The sequence below is a fragment of the Oreochromis niloticus genome, linkage group LG9 (assembly GCF_001858045.2).
Source record: "Oreochromis niloticus isolate F11D_XX linkage group LG9, O_niloticus_UMD_NMBU, whole genome shotgun sequence".
In the NCBI taxonomy this organism is placed as follows: Eukaryota; Metazoa; Chordata; class Actinopteri; order Cichliformes; family Cichlidae; genus Oreochromis; species Oreochromis niloticus.
The window spans coordinates 17,992,826-18,014,622 of NC_031974.2; the positions used below are offsets into that span (position 1 = coordinate 17,992,826).

The window sequence follows — 21,797 nt, forward strand, 5'->3', positions numbered from 1 at the left end:
ATGTTAGTTTGGATTTCTGTCTCAAATGTCTGAATGTTAGGAAAGCCAGTAACACACTGAGCAAACTAAGTTATTGCATGAGATTAAAATGAAGAAAAGAAATCAAAGCGATAGCTCTCTTTTAAGGGCCGTTACACATCTGAATGTGTCGCATTCACTACATTTAATCCAGAGACTTTCGGTTGCATACTGCACAGGAGAAATGCACTCATGTAGCCCGACGCAGTCACCTTTAGCCTAAGAGCCAGAACAAACAAGTTAAACACGAAAGCCACGGAAAATGTAAAACTACCAAAATAACACAGCATCAAAGTTTGACCACGAGAGAAAAACCAGCAAAGTAAAGTTACCTTTCTTTGTAGCTGTCTGTTTCAGCCTCTTCAAGGGTGGTCTGAATCTAAAAGGAAGACTGAGATCTAAACTACAGATGGGACTTTTTTTTTTAACTAATTGGACTTCCTACTGGCATCAAAGTGATCTGGCCAAGAAATGACTGTTGAATAAATAAGATATCCCAACATGTGCCAAAAAAAATGATCTGAAAGAATGTGCGTTTATAGAAATAAGCCAAGGTGCAGCACACTGCTTAGCTGAAGCTTGTGGTAACAATAATTACTTGCTAAATTTTTAATGATTAATAATTAATCTTTTAAGAAAGCCTGTTTTTTCACATATGTCATGAATACTCTGAATGAACAGAAGCTAGATTACCTCAATTACATGTTGGGCAGTATCACTAGTAGCGGCAGCATGACTCACATACACACACACACGCACACACACGGGCCAGTACTGAGTCACGCACACACGCTGTGTCACAATGCATGCATATTATCCATTTCAGGCAAACTCATGACAGCTGGCCATGAGGTGCGTGATGTGCCTTTGTGCGCGCACGCGTGTGTCACTCTCGTGCATGAGCCTCTGAGCAAACACCACACAGCCACAGTCTGGCTCCTCTGTGATGCAGACGGGGCCCATCGGAAATTCACGACTGCAGCAGGTTTAAGTGAGGTAACGCCTGACGAGGGGAGTATTTGTCTGGTACACGAAGAGTTACCCTGCATCTAAATGAATTTCACTGTCTGGGATTTTTATTTCTTTATTTTAAATACTTTCATGCACGACGTAATTTATCGAGCAGCGCTGACCTTATCTTCCACAGCTCTCTGCTGTCTGTTCTCGCTGCTGTATGTTGTGAGTTATTTTGGTGCACTGCAATAACCTAGTTTGGCCTTGAATAGCCTCACTGTAATGTTCCCACATAACCCGAATGTGGTTGAGAAACATACACAGCTGTGCCTCTCAGTGGTCTTTTGCGCCCTCTGCTGGTCTACAAATGTTATCGGGCTGAAATATGGCCGAGCTTCTTCTCCCAGTCGCTTGTGCACAGTGAGAAAGGACATGCGGAAGATACGTTCAAGAGTAGGAGAGAGATAAGTGTGCGTCTGCTGGTGCTCTCTGCAGCCCCGGATCAGACACGGAGTGTAATCTGCAGGTATTAAAAGGCTCCCACCAACCAATCAACCACAGAACCTCGCTGTAAACACTTGCCTGATGTAAGCAAGTGTGTTTAAAACGCAGACAAGGCCAGTAAACTTCCCCTAATAACGCCGCACAGTTCGCAGTCAAAGGCGGCGCATTGCATATTCCCTTTCATCTCCCTGGTGCCTCGGAGACAGGAGTGGGTTTTAGATGGGAGGGACGAGGGCTGTAGTCAGACGGGGGAGGGCGGGGGGGGAGACAGCCAGGCTGATTCTCACAGTTTTGCCCCAGGGGTGTGTGCTGCTGCTGTTGCTCTCTCTTTGTTTGAAGACTGATTAGCAGAAAGCAAGACTAAAGAGGGGGAATATGAATTGTGCGCTCTGACAAAAGCTTCCATTGTCTATAACATCTACTTGGTGAAATGGAGGTAATAAATCGATAATTTATTTATTTAATTAATTAAAAAAGACACACGAAATGTGCTCAGATCGGGTAAGAATCTAAATACCACCACATTCAAATTAGATTTTACACACTGGGAAGATCTTCATTCAATACAATTACATTAATTTTTTAAAAAGACGTGTCTGCAGTCAGATTACCTTAAGAATCAAAGCAATTCGTGTATATTTTAACTATATAGGTGGACGGAAAATGTAACTGCTCTGTGTTTCACAGCGCAGACTCACAAAAATACAGAAAAACCGCAAATAATAAATTAGCCATAATATGTAAATGTTCAGGTTGTTTCACTGCCCCCAAGTGGCCAAAAAAAATCAATACCATAAATGCAGCTTTAAACACATTATTTAACCTGTATGGATTTACTGCAGTAAATATATCTCACCATAAGATGGCACAGTTATCAAAAATTGCGCATTATTTAACATAAGGGGGGGTGGGGAGTTGCTGTGTCTGCATACACACTGTGGTTATAGCTGTAGGAAAAGCCAGCAGTGGTTTATATGGGCTTTATTCACAGGCCGGCAGTCTGCGTACACATTTCACAGACATTATAATGCAGCGTGTGCCAGTGAATTCTGGTTGGGGGGTCCTGTGTTAGTATCGATGCTGTCAGCAAGATTGTGACAAACTAGATCTTCCTCCTTCTCTCATTTGACACTTTGGGGTCAGGAGCTCTTGGAATTCTTGGGTGGAGACACATTTCCTCAACACTTGCTCCTCCCTTGGCTTCCTAAAACCAAAGGAAAGTCAGCAACTTGGAATCTGATTTAAAGTAAGAGCCTTGTAAATGGGGCCTCCAAAGAGGTTTTTACAAAGCTGATGACTTTTTATAAATTAATTTTATAAATAATATTTTTAAAAATGAGAACGTTGTAAATGCTAAAAAAGTTCCTTAAAATGATCTAAATCAGGGGTGTCAAACATAAGGCCTGGGGGCCAGAACTGACCCTGGCAAAGACTCCAATCTGGCCCACTGGATGGCTTTGGATCAACTTTGGAATTTTTTACTGTATTTTTACAGCTTTACAGTTTTTAAACACCTCTACTCGGCCATTCATACGACACCACAGTAATTAACAGATAATTAAATGACAGAAACCTTCCCTTTCCTTCACTATCTACAAAAAAAGAACCTTTTTGTGAATTAACACAAACATGTTTTAGAAATATACGACAGTCCGATCAACGAGCTACACATTTATTTCTTACATTTACAAGCGCAGTGCTCAAAGACTTATTTCCTTCACTACAAGAGCAATTCTTTAAAAACTAAGTTGAGAATGCACTTCGGGGATTAAATGCATTAAACTTGCTTACGGTGACAGAAAGGGGGAATTTCAGTAGTCTGGCCCACTTCGGATCCACGCTGATTTGCATACATTCACATCTACACACTGGCCTCTCTTCAACAAGCATAACTATTCACAGTTAAAGTATAAGGGCCTCATAACCTCATAAGGAGTCGTTTCCATGAACAGCCAAACTGCTTTAATGGTGTGTTATTGTTAGGAATTCTGCACATATGTGAATTTTTGTTGTTTTTCTAAATGTTTTTTTGTATCTAACTTATTGTTCTTCCTTCCTGATTCTCTATTTTGCTTAGGAAAATTTCACTTGAACACAACAGTGCAAACTTTGGACAGTCACAATAATACTGCTACTATTCTCACATAGCAATAAATCTGTAAATCTGTAACCAGGTCGCTCTGTCAGCATGCGAGATGGGTATCATCATAATTCCTTTGATTTAATAATGCCTTTTTCATGCTTCTCCTTTGTCCACATTGCTGCTGTAATGGCCCAGGCGCCCTCAGGATCAATAAAGTACATCTAATTTTTACTTAATAGAGAGTGTACTGCTGCTCAAAGATCACACAATTACATCAGAGGGCTAATCTGAAATCCAACATCAATGATTCCCCTGAGAGCGCAGGAGCCACAACACAATGCAATAGCTGTTTGATACACGGTAGAGCAAAAAGAGGATTGTACGATAAATGTTTTCCTAATTTATAACGTCAGTGGATTTAGAGTACACCCTGTTTGCTACTCATCGAACATTTTACAGTCCAAGGTAATGAGGAAGAAAAAGGACTTTGCTCGCAGAACCTTTATACCGTGTGCAGGTCTTGTGATGCTGCGGAAGTGTTTCTGATTTTCCCAGAGAGCAGACACTGACCGACATCTGTAAGGTAAATATTCTCCTCAAAACTTCCTTTACTTACGCCGTCATCTCGCTTTCATCAAACTCGCGTTCGTGTCTTTACATCGAACAGTTGCTGCACTCTGCATCGCCGTTAAATTGAAAGGCACACGTCCAAATCCTTCTCTCTCACTCCCTGAGAGCTATGCATTATTGATGTCAAGGCATTTCATACCTGTGAGTTAGTGGAGCTGAATGAAGTGAAGATAAATGCTTATTATGGGACTTGAAATGTAAACATAATCAAATGTTATTGATTATGTGTCATGTATTCTAGGGAATTTATCCAAACTGTGTGCACCCGTGACCTGATCATGGAATGGAAGAGCAATATTAGGCGTACCCAATCGCTGAAGAGCCTCAGCTCATGTGACAAGCCAATCTGGACGGATGCGGGGCTGCGGGACAAGACGACGTCAGTGTCCCAGTTAGTGGCCAGGTAAAAAAAAAAAGCATCAGTCTCTCTGTATCTGTGCCAACTAAAGTCCACCCCTCTAATCTACATGTAGGTCATTAGTGACATCAAATCATTAATGTGGTGTTTGTGTTTGTGACAGATATCAAACTTCAGTAAAAGGGAGCAAATCCATTCAAGGACCCTCAGTAGATAATGATGACAGAAAGCCAAACCAGGTGCTAAAAGAGGTAACTTCTGATTTTTTAGCTGTTTATCCAGTTAATGAAAAGCATCAATGGCATGGCAGGAAAAAGAATAATCACAGTTGCTGGATTTACACACGCTTCCCTCCCTTGTGTATCCTTTTCAGATAACGCCATCTCGACTGGAAAGTAGAGTGGCTGATCTGGAGTCTCTGATGAGGAGAAACAGCGAGAAGGAAAAGTCTCGAGCCAAAACCAATTTGACCCGCAGCAAATCAATGAGCAGCCTTAAAGGCAGCACAGGGTCCATAGAGGCCTTGAGAGCTCTGTTTGAGTCAAAGGCCTCTCTTAAAAACAATAGACAGAGCAGCCTTAGAGCTGCAGACTTCACATCAAATTACACGGCAGATGTGTCAAAGATGAACGGAGATGTTGAGGATGTACAGATCACTGCGGAGGCACAGGAAACGGAAACGTGGCCTGATAAAACTGATGTGAAGGATGATCGTGTAACTCGAAAGGTAAATACAACCTCATTATTACTATAAGAATCCCTAATAGACCCACAGTTAGTTTAAAGGGTAAACATTTTTAATACTTACCAATGAAAGCATATGTCAAAAATATCAGTTTTTAATGTATATGTAAATACAGCAAAGATTTCTTCCTTTCTGAAGTGTAAAGATGCAAAAACAAAGCTTTCACTGATTTCGCTCCAGAAATTCCAGCTTCAGTCATCTTGAAGTATTTCACGCCAGCACCTTTTCAGTGTCAGATGCTGCCGCGAAATACTTTAAGAAACTGAAGCTGGAACTTTTGGGGTGAATTTTTGTGTGGAGGTGAGTGGCATTTGTGACAGAAAGTTAGTAGCTAGAGTGGAAAAGAAGGTTTACAGAGTGGCAGGGAAAAAAAACTGGAGCTGGAGGTGGCAAAACTGAAGATGCTAAGACTTTCATTGGGAGTGGTCAAGGTGGACAGGTTAAGCATTTTGGAAACAAGTTAGGGAGACAAGGCTGAGGTGGTTTGGACATGTGCAGAAGACCCCACCAAAGATTCATGGATGCAGTGAAGGATGAGATGCAGAAGGATGTTAGAGATAGGGTGAGAACCCTAAAAGGAGCAGCCAGAAGAAGAAGAAGAAAAAGACACATGCATTCAGAATTTGCCAACATTTGGTGGACTCCATTCTCTCTCCTAGCTGCACAGCGTTTCCCTTGCCAATAACTACCACACACACTAATGAATGCTTACTTCTTTCTCATTCATATAACAGCTTATTTTTTTCTAGTGATGCTTAGATTTTTCATGCAACTGTACTGACACATAGAAACTATGATGCACAATAAGTTTACTTAGCAGCAGTGATGTTTTATTGTTTCTCTCTATAGGAAGTAAATCAGACCCGGATAGAGAGGAGAAGAACAATAGGGGGTATTGATTTTGAAAAAATTGCAACATCTCAAGCTGGTGAGTATCTTCTTTCTAGCTCAGCAAAGCTTTCTCTGTGTCAACCTGAATATCATATTACCCTGCCTGACAAAATGAATGTTTTTTTAAAGCATTCAGAATAATAGATGCACTTTTCTAAGATTAAAGGATTATCTCTTTGAGAAGTTATCAGCAGAGCTCAGATTAAAACTTTTTACAGTTTGATTAGGGATACGTGAGTAGCAACATAAACAAACAACGCGAGTTCATGTCATAAATTACACGATGCAATAATGAAAGCAGCTACAGCGAGCTTCAAAGTGCAAGCTTCCAGGTAAAAGACCAGCTGATAAAACCGGGAAATACCGAGAAATACCGCGCCTTGATTTAGGTAATGAGTAAACAGTAAACTATGATGAATATGGTTTGGTTCTATAAATTCAGGGTCAAATAACAAAGACGCTGAAGACGATTCAGCTTAAGATGAAAATATCAGAAAGAAAATAAACATATGTGGCTCTTTCAAAAAAATTTGTTCTGAAAGAAACATCCTCTGGCACAAAAACATAAAAAAATTAAACAAAGACGTTAGACGTGCCTTGGAGAGCTGTCTTCAGTGAGTTCGGTCAAAGCTTTGGATGACTCAACTTGGTGTAGGAATAGTAAGCCACTCCACAACCGGACAGAAATAGCTGGTGTGCTACAAGACCAGAATAAGTGCAAGAGGGTGAAAGGGTCAGCTGTTTCCTGGAGAGGAATGGACAGAAAGAAGGAGCGAGTGGCAGAGGCTCCATGACACGACACAAACCAACAAACAACTAAAGTTTGGAAGAAACCAAGAAGATAGGGAGGAAGGAACTGGGAATATTTCTTCTTCTGTGAGTAGAGATTTGTATTTTGAAGGAAAGGAGTGGCACATGCTCTTAAAGAAGCCTACACGTTTAAACCCGTGAAGCTTAATACAGTACGTATGGTAGAAGGTGAAAACTAATAGCTATTATTCACATTTTTAACAGTTGCCCAAATCTGGAAATATTAGTAGCTATTAGTAATACTTAGTATTAGTTAACTGATACTGCAAGAAAACTGAAATACTGCAATGAGTTTTATGTTTCTTCTTCTTTGGTTGCAGAACCTTTTTTGCTGTGTTTTCCGGCTTGTGGACGCATGATTTCATAAAGTATCTGTACTTACATAAACAGCTTTGAGACATGTCTGTTTACCTTTGAACTTCGATGCTTAGTCAACCGTTGTTGCAGTGACTTGCCTGTTTTTAACTAGTATGCGTGTCAGCAGAGTCGGGTATCTCTCCTGCTCCACAACAAGCGGTACATTTATAACTCGGCCACATGACAGCTGTTAAATATCAGCTTCGAAAGTGCTGGACCCCGAATTGGGACCTGTGTTATTAACAAACAGCACGAGCCGTTTGTTAATAACACAGACGTCAGCCGTATGTTGTTAAACGAGCCGCGACTTATTTCCAATCTGGCTGCGTGGCGATGATGGCGATGATGAAAATGTCACGAGACAACCCTGATCGGGCCAGTTTGACTTCTAAACAGAGCCGTGACAAAATTCGACATTAAAGCTGCCGTGTCTGATGTCTCTGCAGATGAAAAGAGGAGGTCAGCTGCAGACTTCAGAGACAGCTCTTTCATCCAAGCCAAGGAGAAACTTTCTGTCTCGGTGAAAGCAATATCAGCTCTCTATCTGTCCAAAGTGGGAACCAAGGAATCAGCAAACAGTCCTGTAAAATTGGTACATGACAGCTTACTTGTTACATCTCCCCTTCTTTTTAGTTCAGCGTAAACTATATCAATTAAACTTGTTTAAAGTTTACACACTGAAAGAATTATCTCTGAGATTTTTATGCAAGGTATAAAAAAAATCTAAATAATTTTTTGGCAATGAAAGTAAAGAGTTGAAAGTTTATTCCACCAGCCTTTATAGTGTAGATTTTCAGCTACACATTGAAGTTTGTTATCTATATGTCATTATAATATATCATCAATTAATTAGTGATAAGGGAATTTCTGGCAGCAGCCAAACAATAATGCTGATGTAATTTATTTATTTATTTTATTATTTCTTTGCAGGAACGAGAAGCGTCACGTGAGTTTGGGAAAAGAGTAAACCAAATCAAGGTAAAGTGCAATGTCACTATGGTGTTGCATGATGTTGTGATTGATGCACGTTGCTCTGTGCACACTGGATTTGCACAGCGAGCAGTATCGTGTTCCCTTTGGCTCAAAAATCCAAAATATGCTGCTTACCTGCAAAATAAAGAAACAGATTCGCTTCACAGACTTCCTCACGCTTTTATTTTACTCATTTTGTGGTTGCATCTATGGTTGTACTTGCTGGTTGCTTTGGAGTTCAGCTAACCAGCTAACATGTGGCATGAGGAAAACAAATCACCTGGCATGGCTCTTATCCTGTGAGTAGGTGTGACTGCTCTGGAGCATGAATTTCTCTGAATGGATGAAACAGTAAGAAACATTCCTTTGTTCTTCTAAGATGTCAGAAGACTCAAGTGTCCAAGAAAGGAAAGAGGACTTACCATTACCTCCTTCAGCCAGACATCAACCAGAACTAGAAGAAATCTGTAGGACTAATTCTCCTCAACCTATTCCGCCCCAGCTTTCCAAAGAAATGTTATACCAACAGAGGCAGAAATGTGAGCTGAGGCGTCTCCTGAAGCACACCCATCCAGAGCTGAAGATGCTGGATGATGTTGTGGATGAAGAGCTTGCTGAAGTTTTGAGCTCAGAGAGGATGACAGCTGACGAAACTGGATACGAAGGAGAGGTCCTTTCGAAACGCTTGATATTTGAGAACTGTGGCTCGAGTAACAAAGTGTCTCACTACACCCCCAAGATTCACATGGCAGGGGGAAGTGAGAAACAATGTGATTTTAGTAAAACGCTGGCTGTTTTGGAGGAAACAAAAGAAACGCCTCGTGCAGAAAGTGCTAAAGAGGCTATGGAAGCTGTAAAATCTCTTGGTATTAGTCCAGACACTGACAGAGAGTGTGAGGATTTGACGGTCAGAATAGACGTTCAGGCTACCAGAAGAATATTTGAGAGTCAGTCTGTGAACATGTCTGGGCCGAATCTGGGTAAAACGTTCCAGGGAAAGGTTTCTATTAATGGGGATGAGACAAAGGAAGTCCAAAAACAAAAAAAGCTATTTGAAATGGCTTGCAGTGAGAGTATACAAAGAACAAACAAAAGCACAAGCAATGATTTAGAAATAGAGCCCCGTGAACAGCCATGTCCTCATGTCAGTCAAAGAACTGAACATGACTTCTCATGTAACGATGAGTTTTCCACTGAGGAAGCACTCTTTGAAGAGGAGTCTATAAGCTTATCCGATTTGGAAAAAAATGATGAAATTATTAAAACAAGGGCAGCTCTTTTTCAAAACAACCCCTTTATCTCCGCCAACATACAGAGAGAGCCCTCCGTTGTGCATACATCAAAAACTCAAATCATAAGCGGTAGTGGTGCAAGTGAGGACAACACGACCACCAATGTTAAAAACAGAACCCATCTTTTTGAATCAATGCCATTTGACAAAATCAGACATCAGAACGAGGATGAAATTGAGACAATGGTGGAGAACATCAAGGAAACGCTGAATTTCCTGTACCAGATTAGAGTCATCCAATCGGTTGGCTCTATCATTGAGGTCAATGAGACAATGATTGCTAAAAAAGCTAAGTTTACACTATCAGAGAGTGGGCCTGAGATAAAACATGACGAGGTGGCTGAAGGCGGTGCGCAAAACTTCATACTCCAGTTGCTACCACGGGTAAACCTAAAAGCTCAGGTCACTTACCTAAAGGAGGACAGCAAAGGGGGTATCGAGACCATGGCGGTGACGGCGCCTGTTCAACAGCATCAGTTCAATGCGAACAAGGACACGGAGTTCAGAACTGCCAGTGTGGTTCAGCTTGTTGAGGATATTCTCAATCAAGATAACTCTTTGAGAAAAGGAGTGGTAATCCAAGAGGATGACAACAACTGTGCCAAAGTCATTGTTTACTCCCTCTACAAATACCATAATGAGAAGGATGTGAAGAGCTTCGTCCCTCCAAAATGTGCTGAATGTGATCAATCAGAGCTGGAAAGGGGTGACATGAGTAAAACAGGCCATAAAGAAATAACAAAAGTTGCTACTAAGTCAGTCAAAGGTGATCTACTTGAACTCTCTCAAGAACAAACATGCCCAGGATCAATAACACCTGAAGGGAAAGTAAAGGGGAGTGTAAAACTATTCAAAAGCTGCATTGAAAAGGGAGATTTTGAGTATTTAAAAAGTCTTCAGGCTGAGGAAGCAGTTCAAGAACTCCCTGAAAGCCAAACTATGGCTGGACAGGAAGTTCTTCATGAAAAGGAAAGTGATCAAGTGGAGGAAACTACTGAGTGGGTACCCGTGGATGTAAAGAGACTTAAAAGCCTGTTCTCTGGAGACCCGAGTCAACACCAACCAAAGAAAAAGATCCACAAAAATATATACGCAGGTCAAAATGTTTCTACAGAATGCAGTTCTGGGGTATTATCTCATGTGCAGGAAAATAATGCAAGCAGTGAATGTACTGATGAAGCACAAGAGCAAGCACGTTATCCCAAAGTTGCGACGCAGGAGTCCTATGAAAATTTTGAGAGACAAGATCACGAGCTTGGTGCCCACGAAGCTCAATTAGTCGAGGTGGTAGATGGGAACGAAGAGATCTGTAACCTCAATACTGCAATCCAAAGTCTCCAACAGGCCACAAGTGAGGCCAAGTCACTGTATCAGTCATCACAAGAAAAACAAAAAGCTATTACTCAGGAATCATCTGAGGAACTCTTTCCCTCGGTTACAGCAGATACTGTGAAACGCTCAAGAGTAGAAGAAGAATTTTCTCAAGAAAACTTCACCTCAGCACGTAAAACAGATTACCAGCACAAAAATATTAAGACAAGCCACAAAGATGCTACTCCTGAGGAAACACACGCTCCTGAATCGTGCAGCAACAAAGGTCAGGAAGGTGCAGGGGGGGCGCAGAAACAACCTTTAGAAACTCCTATGGTCACTACACAAAGTTTGGAAACAAGTCCTGCACAACAGGAGGATGAGGAAGTTGTTTTTCACGGTAAAATTAAAGCAGCTTTGGAATCCTTAGAAAGATCTAACGTTAATGTCACAAGAGGAGATTTTAAAGCAGCTATGATATACAGAAACTCTTCAAAGCCTCACAGAGAAAAAGCACAACACGTGGATGTGGTGTCTATTCAAAGGACCAGTACTGAGGAGCTTTTCACTGTGACTGAAACTGAAGCAAGTCAAATATCAGTGAAACAAGAGGCAACTGGAGCAAATCCAGAGCCTCCACACCAAAACAAAACCCAGAGTAACCCAGCAACGAGACGTGTTTTAGAGAAAAGCAAAAAGCCTACTGGTCCAAAACCAGCCATTCCACCTAAACCAGAACATCTGAAGGAGAAACAAAGCAATAACGAGTCAACCCAAAATAATACTGGGCAATCTAAAGAAATGGTTCCAACACTGATTTTATCTGAGAATAATTCTGAGCAAGACCTGACTAAATTTAAAAGTGGCACATGCATAACATCTGATTCAGTTCAAGGTCATCAAACAAATCAGCCTTTGGGTGAGGCTATGTGGATATCTCAGGAAACTAAAGTCAGACATGGAATCCAAGGTGATAAGAAAGAAACTGATAACATAGATAAGAATATTATTGTTGGACAACAGCAGATGAATGTCAAGGCGGAGGAGAAAAGAACCCAGGATTTAGCAGCCAAAAGTGATACGAGTGAAACAGATGAAAGTCACATAGATTTCCATGAAGCATTTGAGAAATTTGGAGGTAAAAAGACAAAGACTGCCCCTGTAAAGCCCAAAAGACTGAAATTCCCCCAACCAGACAACAAAAACCTAAAACCAGTGGCTGGAAATAAAGAAATGTCTGTTCTTGCACATGTGGATCCAGATGTGGTAGAAATTACAAGCAATCAATCATGTGACACCTGTGGAGAAACCGCTGACAGCCAAGACAAGCATGAGAAAGAGATCAAGAAGCAAGAAAGCAAAGTCGAGATGAGGGAAAAGAAAGGGCGAACTGAGACTGAGGACGAGTGCCGACAGCGACTGTCAGTTCACATGGATGAGATCGTGAGAGGGAACATACCAGCAGCAATGGAAATATTTGACAACTTACGAAAACAGCAGGAACTGCAGAGCTTTCTGAGCCGAGTTGAAGAAATTGAAAAAGACACAAGTGAGGTTGATGTAAGGTCTCTGAGGAGAGTATTTGAGAACGTCCCCGATTGGGTTGTCGGCTCTGACAAAAAGAAACAAAACAAGGTCAGAGCTGACAACAAAGACGAAAGGTTGCCAGTATCAAGAGAAAACGCTGAAAGCAAGTCATCGATGGCACACGTTTTTGGAGATCTTGAGCGAGCGAGTGTGGAAATCACGACTCTTAAAGAGCAGACTTTAGCCAGAATCCTCGATGTAGAGGAAGCCATAAAGAAGGCACTTTATTCCGTCTCTACACTGAAATCTGACTCAGATATTGCTGGTTTATCACGTCTGTTCAAAGAATCTTTTGGGGGTGTACAAGGATCCCCATCCTCTGGCGGTGTTAATAAAATTAGCATTGGGTCAAGCAGAACAAAGTCACTGAAAAGTGCTACCATGCAGGGAAACACAACTAATTCAGCTGGGCAAGATATGAGCACTGATGAAGCCTCCATCAGTGCTCCATCTTCACCTGCGTTTATCACTATCCAATCAGCAGCTAGAAAGACAGATAAAACTGACCTGGCACCACCAGAAGCTTTGATCTGCCCGACATGCCAGCAGAGCCAAAAGCTGGAGGAGACTTTTCGGACGACAAAGACACTGATCTGCAACAACCCTGCTCAAAACAGAAATGACCCAGGAAAAGCAGAACAATCCACCTCCACCCCACTCAGTCCTCGACAGCTCAGCGTGCTCGAGGTTCAGACAGACTGTGATGGGAACAGTATCACAGGAACAAAAACAGTCACCGACAAACATGAGAAGACCAAACGATCTGGGACAAAGTTTTACTCTTCCAAGACTTCCACTGTGGTCAACTCTCAGCCAGAAACAGTGACATCATCCACAAGGCAGGTCGTAGTCAGTCCATCTACAATTCAGGTCACCACAGACCCAGAAGTGAAGCTGCCAGTCAATCAGACTGATAACTTGGTGCCCAAATAGGAGCACGTTGGCAGCGTTTTACCCGTTCGTTATGTGAAAGCTGTCACATATATGACTGTGTATGAAAAGAGATCAATTACAAGGCTTAAAGTTTTGGGTTTTTTGTTTCTTCATAAGTTTTTTTTTAATTTCCTTATTTAAGCCTTTGTGTCTATTTTGATCTTAAATATTGTCTTTGATTTGCATTTCAAAGTAAAAATATATATTTGATTTCCACTTCTCATTTCACTGTGGTTTACTATAAATGCTTTTGGTTTTAAAAAAAACTTTTCCACTAAGGTCAGTCTTGCTGTTTTTTTCTTCAGTTTCAACCAGCTTCTCGAGAGATGTGCTCAGCATGTCTAAAGCCAGTCTATCAGATGGAAAAAATAACTGCAGACAAATACATTTTTCACAAAGCGTGCTTCTGCTGCAAACATTGCAAGAAAAAATTAAGGTGGGATGTTGGACTTCTACAAAAAAAATCACCTGCAACTGTGATTCCTCTTGTCTGATGGATTAGTGTCTTTGTCCTTTTTTTAAACTTTATATTGTTTATATATATATATATATAACTTTCCAGCTTTATAACTTTATAACTGTAAGTAGATATGTTAGATATGTAAATATCTAGCATATCTAATATGCATTACAAAATTGAAATATTAAAAAAAAACAACATACTAAACTATAAATGTAAAAACTGGATACTTATGTATTGTGATCTGCAGATATGTGATGCAGCATGTAAAAAGTTGGCCAAAATGCAACTACACACAAACCAGGCAAGCAAAAAATAAAAGAAACAAACACCCAGACTTTCCCATATTTCCAGTGTTTGTTATCTTAACTGCACTGTCTGCACATATCTCTGAAAACTATGTCGGGGAAATGTAGTTTTATTAAATGTCTTCTGATGCATAAACTGTAAATATACAACACACTGTTTTTCCCCAAATCCTCATTCAACAAGAGGAGACATGAGGAGAAAAAAACAAGCTCACTGCAGTTCAGCCACAAACAGGCCGGGGTGTGTCAGAAAGTCTTAGTGGCTCTGGTGACTTTTCCATATTTAGCCTGTGCTGATAAGACTGTTGGTTTGTGATCAATCAACAGTTTTTTGTAAATCTAGTGGAGTTTTCATCAGAAGCTTAACATGCTACAAATGATGTGTTTATCCATTTGCATCATTACTAAGCCACAATAATTCAAATAATGAACTCCGTTCATTTTGACTTTGTCGGGTTAAAAAGTCGTCAAAAAAAATAAACAAAGATAGATTAAATCTGTTTTTTGTGTGCTAATGTAGAATTTTTGAAATTTTAGAAAACTTAAAGACTTTAGACTTTTTGCATGCTACATCATATATATCAGTCTGCTCTGTGTCACTGTGATGATGATTAACTGATCTTTGTTCATGTGCTCTTATAGTCGGCATTATTTTAGACTTCTCTCATCTCCCGAAAGCATTCACAAAGCTGAGAGCTAACTTAACCACTTAGCAAATGGTTACTACTAAAATATAGGCTACAGGATAAAAACTAGCAAAGTTAAGGCTACAAACAACACAAAATAAGAGCTTGCTAGGATGGATGGATGGATGGATGGATAGACATTTGCAGTTAAACGTTATCATTTGCCACCAAACATTTTATCTTTGAAACATTTTATTTGGTCCAATATCTGATGCAGATAACATAGCAATTGCTAATTTGATTGAATGTACAGATTAGGTCCACCTGTAAGTTTCCCACTATTACTTAGAAAAGTGGAGATATGCCAGAATATGTTTAATAAGTAGCCGAAAGATGTATACATCTACTGTTAATCAAAAACTGTCCCCACTACTCTCTTTATTTTCAACAATGACTGACAAACCTTGTGCTCATTTGTAGCATGTACAGTTACGCGCCTTTAAACGGTGAGTTCTACTGCATATTTCACTACCAACAACTGTTCAGACGAAAGGGGAATTACGACGAGGGATTTGGACACGCTCAACACAAGGACCGATGGCTTTTGAAGAATGCAGCTGATTTGGTGCATGATGAATCTGAGGCATGAGCGGTCAGTAGAAATGTAAGTACCACAAGGCATTTTTATTTTATGAATGTTTGACTAAACTCATTGATTGATTATTATAAAATTGGGCTCTCTTTCTATCCTCAGCTCAGATGAGACGGTGACAGCACAGAAAACCCTGTTGAATCTGTGTTTGAGGCCATCCTGTCCAAGCTTTGCAGTGTATTCATGTGCTTTTTGTTAATGAATGATAGCGTGCTGAGACATAACCTACAACTTAATTGCAACGATAGGTAACTAATTTTAGAAACTGGGCAGGGTCTGTAGATACTCACACATTGTAATCATCTCCTTGACACTGAGCTATTTTTGTAAATGCACTTAAGCTTTTTGTTTTTACTTTACAGCTTTTAAAAATAATTCTTGTAAATACTTCTGTAAAATGCAAAGAATTACTCAGATTGACATTAAATTAAGAAGCTGTGTTTAAACTGCGATAAAAAAAATAATCAGAAATTAGCTTGATTCTATTATTATTGCATAAAAGCAATAACACTTAGGACTTTTTTTGTTGTTCTTGTTTTATATCAGTAATATAAACTATGATAAAGCAAATGCATTAGGATTATTATGTCTGTACAGATCATAATAAAGAGGCCACTTTCCTTCACTTTCCATTACTGCTGAATTGCTCACATTGTCAGTGCTCCACTCTCCTTCCTGAGTGCTCATGAATTACATTTAAAGGTGCCATAATGATTCTGTTCACTATAGCTGTGATTAGCTCTGTGACATAACATTTGAATGAAAATAACACTGCATTAAATTTTACATGAGCACAGAGAGAGCAAAAATAAACCAAATAAAACCAAAATCTTGACTCTCCTTTGGTTTTGGGATTTGTCTAAATTTCTCAAACTGGCAGCAGAGCCTCCTCATCAAAGCGCTGTATCCCCTGCTCTTAACTCCACAAATACATCTAATTTCTAATTAATATTTAAACCAATACAACCAAAGGCTGTAAAAACAGTCCTCTCACTTCCTTCCCTATTCACTTTATCGTAGTAGGTGACAACATCACTCATAAACTCCACCAGTTATAGAACATTTAGCAAAACACCAGGTGGTAACTTGCTATGATTTATTTATGCAGTACATTTAACAAAACACTTTGCATAAAAAAAAGGTTTCACTTTAGTGCAAGAGACAAAAAACATAGAAACAAATACTGTAGATGCAGACAACTGAGATAAGTTACGCTATCTGTGGAAAACTGCTCTGATTACAGACACGGTTAACTTTTAGCCCAGTTCCTCTGTCTGTAAGTTATGTGTGTGGATCTCAGCTTGTTTGTTGTAACATAAAAACATAACTGAATATATGGCTATATCCATTTTTTGTACACTTTTAGAAGTTAATATAAAAACTGAGAAATTATCTTTCAGTAACTAATGATCAGCCACTTAATACACTGTACATTTCAGTTGTTAACATAACAAATTTATACTTAGTCCCATTATGGTTTCAGTAAAAGTTATAGTTTGTGTTCTTCAACTTCTTCAGCACAATATCCGTCTCCCTTTGCTTCATTCGCTGGGTTTCTAAGTCAAAAAAAAGAAGAAACACACTTACTGATAGTGTATTTATACAAATATCAGTATCAGGAGAAATACTATTGATCTTACTTGAGTTCACTGTGATCTGGAAATTCAACATTGAGGGTTTCAGGCAGCAGCAAAGAGAAACATCCAGCAACAACAGGGACAATGCCATATACTAGCATTGGGATAATGTGATGGTAGCTTTCCAGTAGCCTGACCAGTGGTGCGATGATACCCGCCACTCGAGCACACATGGAGTTCAGACCTACACCATTCTGCCTGCAAAAACACACAGACTGAGGTGATTTTTGCAATGCTTTACATTTTACTGATTAGCTCGAAAAATCAAATCAATCAAAATGACATTTTGCAGAACTTGTTGCTGTAAAATTCACTGTAAGATTACGTACTAAAACAAGTACAAAGAAAAGAAAATCTTGCTGTCTGGTATATGTTGCCAGAATCACTGCTGGTGAGTGACGTTACCTTAAAACTGTGGGGTATAATTCTGCTGTATAAACGTAGGCTGTGCTGAAAGAAGCAGTGGCAGAAAATTTCCCGAGCACAGCTAAGACTGTTACCACCACGGAAAGATCTGATAGGGCAACAGTAGAAAATCACATGGAAAACTCGGCCCTCGAGTGACTTTTTTTCCAAATTATAACAACAAATTTTAGATCTGGAAGATACCTTTTGGCACAGCAAGGACCACAAGGCAAGCGGCATCTCCAAAGAGCAGGAGACACGCTTGACATATCCTCCTTCCAAAGCGCTGAATTAGAGTCAAACCGCACAAGTTTGCAGGAATTTCAACAACAGCAAAGATCAACTGTGTGAGGTAAATATTCAGGCCAAAGTTTCCTACATTCAGACTCAGTCCATAGAACAGAAGACTTGATGCAAACCTGGAGTTAGAGGTCACAGTGATAATTTTAGTTTCAAGTTGTTATTGTGATTTATGGTTTAGGTATTAAAGAACACAGCATGCATGTGATTTCAATTTGAGAAAGACGCACCAGTCAAAACCCATTATCAGAAAACGTTTTCTCAGATATGAGATGCGGAAGATGTCCAGTACGTTTCTTCTTTCAGATGTAGTCTCCATCTCTATCTGAAGGTGGAAAAGAACCTTTAGAAAACATTCACATCATATGGATAAACTAAAGTTCTCTGTGTTAATGCTATTTACATTGTTTAGGACATCTTCTGGTACTTTTTTCTTATTGACTCTGGCTGCCCGCTGGAGCTCCTTTAGTGCCTCCTCCTTCCTGCCCTGAGTCATCAGCCATCGAGCTGATTCTGGCAGCAACCTGTTAAAAAGCAGATTCAAACCCATATGAACTTTTAGTTTCTAGCAATGTTAAATAATATGTTTATTATAATGTGACAAGCTTCTGACCTATAAAAGGCCACCAGGACAATGACCAGAGGGCAGAAAAGCACTAGCTGCAGGATTCTCCAGTTTTGGATCAAATAACAATGCTGGAAACCCCAGAGAAAAATTTGAGAACCATGTAAACATAGATGTTTGGTGAGAAAGCAATGCTCACACCAAACAGCGACACGAGCAGAAGGGCAAGCAGGGCAGCAAATCGTCGGCCAAACCTAGAACAAGAGAATACAGATGTTTCTAATTCTTTGAATTGGTTATTATATCTGTTCCATCTGGATCTTTGTTTATAGTACTTATACACTTATTCTCTGGTATGAGTAACTTTATTAAAAGTGCTCTTCAAGGCGTTCCTTCTCTTTGGTGACAAACGCATGAATCTCACAAACTCATAATTGTCTTTTATTTAGGAGCAATTATGGTTGTCATTGGTTACGAGCATATGCCTGGCTGAAAATGCCACCTTTTTTATAACTTCTCATTAAATCCCCTGATGATTACACAGAGAAAATGCACTTTATACTTTTCTGTTGGAAAAACCTTCTGATGCAGGACGCCTTAAGTATTCGTTATCATGAAAGCAAAACTCATGGTTATGTATCGTAGGTCCAAACCTGTCAGAAATAGCCCCAAACACCAACGCTCCAACCATAGTACCAGCCATGGAGATGGATTGTGATGCCTCTATCAAACCATGATTGCCACAGACTGCATTAAACTGAAAATATGAACAATTACAATACAAAAAAAAAAAGATTATTAAAGAGCAGCAGAATAGTTTTAGAAATTATGAGCCAAATAAACAGGAAATAGAAATCTTGTCAAATAAGTACATGATACATTATTACATTCTTTTTTCTTTTTATATACCTCTGTTACAATGCTGGAGGCACCTGGTTCAGCCTCATAGTCCCATCCATCTATGCATGATGTTGTGGTGTTAATCCCATCTTTTTCAATGGTTTCCAAATCCCAGTCCACAGGTGTGAACATTTTACACTTCTCAAACTCTCCATCCTCATTCACCGGAATGGTGAGATTTCTTTGTCTCTCATCCGTCAGGTTGGGTGCACGCTCTAAGATCCAGTCAGTGTTGCAGTGGTGAGGAAAGCTCAAGCCTGTAAACACCTGGCCAATAATATCAAAAGCTACAAACATGCTTGTGATGCATAATGACAACAATAAGCATTTTTGAAACAATTCAAACTCCCCAATCTCTGTCAGGACCCGTCTGAAATCACTCATGGTGATAATAGTAATGTGCGGCTTGGCCTGCGGAGGTTCTTCAGAAATGCAGGGTGAGAGAAAATGGTGGGAGTAAATCACTACAATTTATCTGGCTGATTAATAATTAACCAAGAACAACGATGTGAATCTGGGTTTTTTTCTTTTATTAGGGAACAACAGTTATCGCAGTTACTGCACTAACGCCAAAAATACAAGATAGCCAAGACAATAAAACAAGCACTGATAATGGAAATAACTTCACTTTAAAGCAACATTATATAATTATTTTAGCTTAAGATAACAGCTTCACATTCATTTAGATAGAATGCTTGTCTTGTAAAACGGGAAAATAGGAGCTTTTTCATTCTTATCGCGGCATAAAAAGAGAAATCCTTGTTATGACATAGCAGTAAAAGGACGTCAAAGAGCCAAAAGGAGGATATCCTTTCAACTCTTACATAACGTTGAGGTCAGATTTGACCCATTTTGACATTCAGTGGTGGTAAAATTACCCTACATTCATTCTTTTAACTTGAAACTTGATGACGTTTCCTAAAATGACATTTTAAAAATGTGCACATTGCTGTGTAAACTTCACACGTTCTACAAGCGTTTGTATACTGAGGTTGATCAAATTTGACTCGTTTCTGTTCAGGTGGATTTTAGATCCATCAGTGTGGGTCAAATCAAGTAAAATGGTTTTAGGGAACCTTGAACCAATAAAGCTGTGCATGCCATGTCTGCGCATCTTTTATGAGACGGAGGTTACAGAGTGAAGGGGGATCATGACACAGTCACGAGAATTGTTTGTATTCCCACCACGTTTGTCCACAGAGAGAGACACCAACTTGGCCTTGAAGGATCATGGGGATGCCTCCAAACAAAGAAAAAGTAGTAACACAGCGTATGATCACATATGGTAGACAAAAGTAACAGAGGTCAGAGAAGGCTCTGTCACATCTAAGGAGAGGTGGGAAATGACCTTTGCATAAAAAATAGATGCCTAGATAGACAGAATTGCCCTTTAAGGAGCTGCTGTTTACTTTCTTATTCTGAGCACATTTCAGACGCTGTGCTTTTTCACTTTTACTTGGTTAAAGAAGTTGATTCAGTACTTCAGCTTTTACTGAACTATTTTCAGCGGATGTATCTGCACTTCTGCTTAAGAATATTTTTACTTTTGCAACCTCCGCAGACAAGAGATGCTTTGGTAGTGCAGAGATTAGCACTGTCACCTCAAACCAAGAAGATTCTTGATTCAAATCCTGAGTCGGGCCTTTCTGTGTGGAGTTTAGTTAGGTATTACAGCCTCCCACAGTCCAAAGACAATGTGGTTCCATGTATGAATGCATGGTGAAAACGTGGTTTGTAGTCTAAAGTGCTGTGAGTCGTCTATAAGACTTACATTTGTACCTGGAATATAACAAAATAAACAAACAGAAATTCATTATTCTAAACTAAATGACAATTATTCTGAGATACTGAGATCAGAACAGAACTCAGAAATGGAAAGTGAAAGAAAGAATAGGTGTTTGGTAGCCCGATGAAGCTGCAATCTCAAGGCAGCATAGCTGATAGGTAGTTGAGGGCTACTGGAGCAAGGGCTAAATATACGCTTTTGGAAACTCAAATAACCACAGTAACACTGCACTCTGAGAGCAAAATGCTCCAGTGGCACAGTATGTTCATGTGATCTCTAATCTTGGCCAATTTGTATGTGATGAGAAGAATATTAAACTTTATGAAGATTTTACAGGGAACGAATGAAGAGAAGCTAATATTGAAGAAATATGGTTTCTCTTGTTAATTCCTGTTAAGAGTCTGTCTGCAGGGAATCTGCCAGAGGTTTTTCAGTATATCATGATGACACTGCAATAACAGTAACAAACGATTGGCTACTTAGTATCACTTTGAGGCAGATCATATTCTGGACAAAAAAGTCATCAAGGCACCCTTACACACAGTATTATTCAAGGCAAAGCCTTTTAGGGTCACTGCAGTTTGATGAAGTGAATTGTTTCTTCTTATACAACAGAAAAATAAATCAGGCTGTCATCTGCATAAAAACAGACTTTTAGCCACCCAATGTTGGCTAATGAAAAGATACATGAAGTGAAAAGTATCAGTTTTAAGA

At 39.7% G+C, this 21,797-nt stretch overlaps 1 protein-coding gene and 1 pseudogene across 4 annotated transcripts; one reads left to right on the top strand and one right to left on the bottom strand.

Moving 5' to 3' along the window:
* The first annotated feature begins 1,943 nt into the window (after window positions 1-1,943).
* Window positions 1,944-16,195, top strand: LOC100711537 (xin actin-binding repeat-containing protein 1). 4 transcript variants are annotated; one of them, XM_013277607.3, is made up of 10 exons: window positions 3,789-4,142; window positions 4,431-4,592; window positions 4,711-4,798; window positions 4,921-5,274; window positions 6,142-6,220; window positions 7,797-7,942; window positions 8,281-8,328; window positions 13,750-13,880; window positions 15,319-15,502; window positions 15,593-16,195. In XM_013277607.3, the coding sequence occupies exons 2-9, from the start codon at window positions 4,468-4,470 to the stop codon at window positions 15,485-15,487; spliced, it is 1,140 nt and encodes a 379-aa protein (XP_013133061.1). In that variant the 5' UTR covers window positions 3,789-4,142; window positions 4,431-4,467; the 3' UTR covers window positions 15,488-15,502; window positions 15,593-16,195. The 4 variants fall into 4 exon arrangements, with proteins under 4 accessions (XP_013133060.2, XP_013133057.2, XP_013133061.1 ...); XM_013277606.3 differs by lacking the exons at window positions 13,750-13,880; window positions 15,319-15,502; window positions 15,593-16,195 and adding exons at window positions 4,227-4,330; window positions 8,702-13,743 and having other exon boundaries at window positions 1,944-4,142; XM_013277603.3 differs by lacking the exons at window positions 13,750-13,880; window positions 15,319-15,502; window positions 15,593-16,195 and adding an exon at window positions 8,702-13,743 and having other exon boundaries at window positions 1,945-4,142.
* Window positions 16,196-16,430: 235 nt separating this feature from the next.
* LOC100701340 (solute carrier family 22 member 13-like) lies at window positions 16,431-19,706 on the bottom strand (annotated as a pseudogene).
* Window positions 19,707-21,797: the final 2,091 nt, after the last annotated feature.

Bases quoted from the DNA above. Each gene is read 5' to 3' on its own strand.
- LOC100711537 (XM_013277606.3), top strand. From the start codon at position 4,468: ATGGAATGGAAGAGCAATATTAGGCGTACCCAATCGCTGAAGAGCCTC. The intron at 4,593-4,710 runs GTAAAAAAAAAA...TGTTTGTGACAG, and splicing joins GTGTCCCAGTTAGTGGCCAG to ATATCAAACTTCAGTAAAAG. The intron at 4,799-4,920 runs GTAACTTCTGAT...TATCCTTTTCAG, and splicing joins CAAACCAGGTGCTAAAAGAG to ATAACGCCATCTCGACTGGA.